A 5,000-nucleotide genomic window follows, 5' to 3' on the forward strand; every position below is an offset into this window, starting at 1 on the left:
GTGTGTGTAAGGACATACAGGACACACTGCTCCACCTTATGTGTGTGTGTGTGTGTGTGTGTGTGTGTGTGTGTGTGTGTGTGTGTGTGTGTGTAAGGGATACAGGACATGCTCCTCCACCATTGTGTGTGTGTGTGTGTGTTTGTGTGTGTGTGTGTGTGTGTGTGTGTAGGGACATACAGGACATGCTCCTCCACCATTGTGTGTGTGTGTGTGTTTGTGTGTGTGTGTGTGTGTGTGTGTGTGTGTAAGGGACATACAGGACACACTGCTCCACCTTTGTGTGTGTGTGTGTGTGTGTGTGTGTGTGTGTGTGTGTAAGGGACATACAGGACATACTGCTCCACCTTTGTGTGTGTCTGTGTGTGTGTGTGTGTGTGTGTGTGTGTGTGTGTGTGTGTGTGTGTGTGTGTGTGTCTGTGTAAGGGACATACAGGACATGCTGCTCCACCTTTATATGGCTGTGTCTGTGTGTGTGTGTGTGTGTGTGTGTGTGTAGGGACATACAGGACATGCTGCTCCACCTTTGTGTGTGTGTGTGTTTTTGTCATTTATTCCGACATTTTTGCAGCGGTTTTTTTTTATGACAATTTTTTTGATATTTTTGTAGCCTTTTTTGTTTTGTTTTTCCCAAATTTTTGTCAATTACAAGGTTTTGAGCACAGCACCTGAGCCATTTGGACAACACATTAGCCGAATCAATGTATAATCAATGGCGGCAAGCAAACTACTTACAAAACTTTTCTTAGACCAAATGTTGTCTTCTAGCTTTCTGAGTGTTACTTTTTATCTCCTCTAGCTTTTCCACTGTTTTAGACACAGATATGGAGATTATAATGCTCCAAAATGATATGAAATTGCACATGTTTGCATACACAGGGAGGAATCCCCTTAACCACCCAACAACTACATGCGCCTAAACCTGTCTGTGTGTGTGTGTGTGTAACGGTAGGAGAGTTAAGTATATGATGACCGTCTGGCAAAAATGACACAGAAAATAACGAGGGACCCGGGTCACCCTCTTCATGGTAATCTGACCGGTAGAGTTATGGAGCGTAGTGGTAGGCTAAGGCCTCCCGTGACATGAACTAAGCGTTATGCTCTCTGTTTTATACCTCAGACTATCAGACCACACAACAAGCATTTTAAACGTACATTTTTATGCATTTTGTTTTGTATTTATTGTATTGTATTAGGCGGGTATGAGCACTGTAATTTCCATTTTTATGGATGAAATAAACTTCACTTGACTTGACGTGACTTGTGTGTGTGCGTGTGTGTGTGTGTTGCAGGTGGACCGGACGGAGGTGATTCGCAGCTGTGTGAACCCCACCTACTCCAAAGTCTTCACGCTGGACTTTTATTTTGAAGAGGTGCAGCGTCTGCGCCTGGAACTCTACGACGTCAACAGCAGCCACAACGGCCTGAGGGAGGCCGACTTCCTGGGCTCGCTGGAGTGCACGCTGGGACAGGTGAGCCACCTGGAAGCACTTTACCAACCCTAACCTTCATATGTAATATATGTAATGTTGCAGTCTAGTAACTCTCTGTTGGCTTGTGAGCTGGAAAAACCAAACTCTGGTCAGACCAATCACATCGTGTATAGAGTCAGTGGGCGGGGCTTATGGCTGCTGCTGCTGCTGGTGAACAGAGGTCTTCTGGAAGACTTGGAGTTCAGCTTTTCTTTGAGAAAAGAACAAAGAACGGCACTGAAGTCATTCTTAAAAAAAGGAAGATGTGTTCGGAGTTTTTCCGACCGGATACAGCAAAAGTTTAAAGTTTAATCCATCAACTAGCTCCGCTACTTTCTTCGTTGCTCTGATTGGTTGTAGAGCTATCCTACTGCGTGCAGAGGGAATTTGAATGACAACCGTTTATCCCGCCCCTCGGATAAATGGAGCCCTGTCAATGGTGAGTTCCCAGACCCGATGTGGGTCTGGCTTGTCAAGCTAGGTTATATCAGCTTTCTCTTGAGAAATAATAACTTTTTCTCCTGAAATATTATTTTTTTTTTCGTATTTACAATTTGTTTCTTAAACTATTACGACTTTTTTATATTATGTATATTGATATTATATTTTTTTTATATTACGGGTTTTTTTCCCCCTTGAAATATTTTTCTATAAATTTAACAATTTCTTTCTTGAAAATTACAATTTCTTTTTGCTTTTTGCTTTTTGCTGATCTTAGGAAGATCATAAGGAATCTCGTCCATCAGCCCCTAAGAAGCGAGTCCTTAAAGATCTTATTGTGCTGAGAAATGATCCAAAACTGCTGGACTGCTGGGCGAAAATATTGATTTTACCATAAAAAACCTTTGAGAAGCATTATTACAGCCTCAAGGCAGCAGAAAGCAGGGATATTAATCTGAAAACATCCTCCTGATAATACAAGCACAATAAGCTGTCCGCTGATATAAAGGAATCCCTGAAGCTGTCGAATAACACACACACACACACACACACACACACACACACACACACACACACACACACACACACACACTCACACACACACACACACACACCGTTCGTTATTCTTCTGCCTGCCGCACCAAACGTGTTCTCAAGTCTGCTGAAGTTTCTTGAATCTCTTAAATTAGGGTTATTTCTCATAGAGTTTGGTTGAAATGCAAGTAATTGCCTCAACAACAAAAGAACCTGATTTATTTATTTATTTAAATAAGAAACAGCAGATAACACTAAATTAAAAAGAGTCTTCCTGAATCTAAAGAAGTCTCAGCTTAGTTGGACTAATTAACGAGGTAATTTAGTATTCAGATTTTAATTTCTGCACCAGTTCAAGGATGTGCTGCTGTTGTAGAGAGAGGCAGAATAACAATTACCTCCGAGATCTGTAGCTGTCCTCTATGAGAAGCCGCCTGAATTATATTCAACCTTCACTTACAAACACATATATATATATATATATATATATATATATAGATATACTTTACTTGCTCATACATAAATATTGTCTCTAGACTTTATCTTTCCACTATTTGACTTATTTGCACTATACCACCATGACACCCCATGTCATAGAGAAAAACAACATACAAAACTCTCGTAGGGGAAAGAGAATATACATGCATAGATACAATACAAATGATGTCAAATGTAGTCATGACAACTTGACATAATGTCATCCTGTTTAATGTCAAGTTGTCTTAATAAGGACACTCCAAAGACATTTAATGTCAAGTTGTCATGACAAATACATCTTCTGGTAATGTCATCCTGCCTGGTTAATGTCAAGTTGTCATTACAAAGACATCCCAAAACAAATGTAATGTCAACTTGTGATGACCAAGACAAACTTCTGGTAATGTCACTTTGATTAATGTCAACTTGTCATGTCAAAAACCGAATGACACTTAATGACAGAAGTCATAAAAATCTAGTTTATAACGTTAAGATGTCTTGAATTAAGAGGTCGAGGGACCCCTTTGAAAATAGCCGAGCCTTTTTTTCACCCAGCTATCATTAACATTAATAACAGTAAAACAGAGACGTCAAGAATGTTAATTAAACAGAGTTTTTTTAGTGTTAGCTAGAACGGCAAAGAAATGTATTACAGTCAGTCACACATAGCTAAATAAAATTGTAAAGTTAAACTAACATTACTTACCAAAGACCTGACTCTGCTGCATGCCTGAGTGACGTTATAACGTTAACGTTACAACACATACATTGAAGTCCACTACTACGCTCAGTTGAAAATTAAATAAATACGAAAAGGGCTAACGCTAACATTATACCCACTATACATTTACTTTGGTTTTACCATTAAACTGCTTCGCCTGGGATTGCTCATTCAAAATGTCTTCTGAAAATTCTCCAGCTAACGTTAGCTGTAAGTTAGCTTTATTTTGAGGCCTGCACTAGACTGATACACGGTCAACTTAGGTTATTTCAACCTAGTGCAAGGCATTCAACAGTAAATAACTGTACTACTGCATCAGTCAAGTGCAAATATGCCTGTAATTTATTGTGGAAAAAAACTGTCAACTGCTGTAATAGTTTTTTTGACCCACAATGCATTGCAATATACAGCTAAACTTTGTAAAATGACAGAACATGAAGTTGCTGTAAAATTTTGCTGTAGAAATTACAGACATTTGTTGCAGTGCAGAATCGGTCCTTTACATTTCCAGACGTATGGCTGATAAACTGAGCTGATAAACGAGAATAAACATGAGCATGTAAAAATAAATCCAGCCTTTGTTTGGAGACATCAGCTGCTGCTCTCATTACGAGCTCGAGTTCTCTGGAAACGACGCCGGGGATTGTGGGAGTGTGCGATGAAACGGTGAGCTCAGATGAAGGATGGAGAGTCGGGAGAAGCCTCCTCGTCTGTGTCGGCGCAGATCGGCGCCGCTCGGCTCGGCTGCCAGATCCTCCACCGGCCAGCTGGTTGCCCGGAGCGACGGAGGTTTCTGCTAACAGGCTGGGGAGGAAAACTGTCAGCCAATCGTACGAGGAGGCCTCAGCGCCGAGAGGTCCATCTGAACCAAAGAAAGCTCATTACTCTGCACTGAAGTGAATTATAAACGCACCACATCTGTCTCATGTGGCCGGGGCCCCCGACCCCCCCTCTGGCCCCCCTAACTGTGGCAAATACTTTCATGCATTCTTAACCCCACCTTTGTGTGTTTTAACATGTGTGTGTTTGCGTCTTTGTGTGCGTGTGCCTGTGTTTGTGTGTGTATGTGTGTGTGTTTGTGTGTGCACAAATGCGTGTATGCATCTTTGTGTGTGCTTGTGTGTGTGCATGTGTCTTTATGTGTGTGCGTACGTGTGTGTCTTTCTGAGTGTGTGTTTGTGTGCGTGTGTGTATGTGTGTGCACAAATGTGTGTATGCGTCTTTGTGTGTGCTTGTGTATGTGCATGTGTCTTTATGTGTGTGCGTACGTGTGTGTCTGTGTGCGTGTGTGTGTGTGCATCTTTGTGTGAGTGTGTGTGTGTGTGCGACTTTGTGTGCGTGTGCGTGTGTGTTTG

The 5,000-nt window shown here is 41.4% G+C and overlaps 1 protein-coding gene across 1 annotated transcript in view; it reads left to right on the top strand.

Annotated features, from left to right (window-relative positions):
• The window catches only part of cpne4a (copine IVa), a 79,281-nt gene that overhangs the window by 20,294 nt on the left and 53,987 nt on the right, over positions 1-5,000 (top strand). The window contains exon 3 of the mRNA XM_028579814.1: positions 1,293-1,472. Coding sequence (XP_028435615.1) covers positions 1,293-1,472 — 180 coding nt within the window. The remainder of the gene's footprint in view (positions 1-1,292; positions 1,473-5,000) is intronic.

Source organism: Perca flavescens, chromosome 6, assembly GCF_004354835.1.
Source record: "Perca flavescens isolate YP-PL-M2 chromosome 6, PFLA_1.0, whole genome shotgun sequence".
NCBI classification, from domain to species: Eukaryota; Metazoa; Chordata; class Actinopteri; order Perciformes; family Percidae; genus Perca; species Perca flavescens.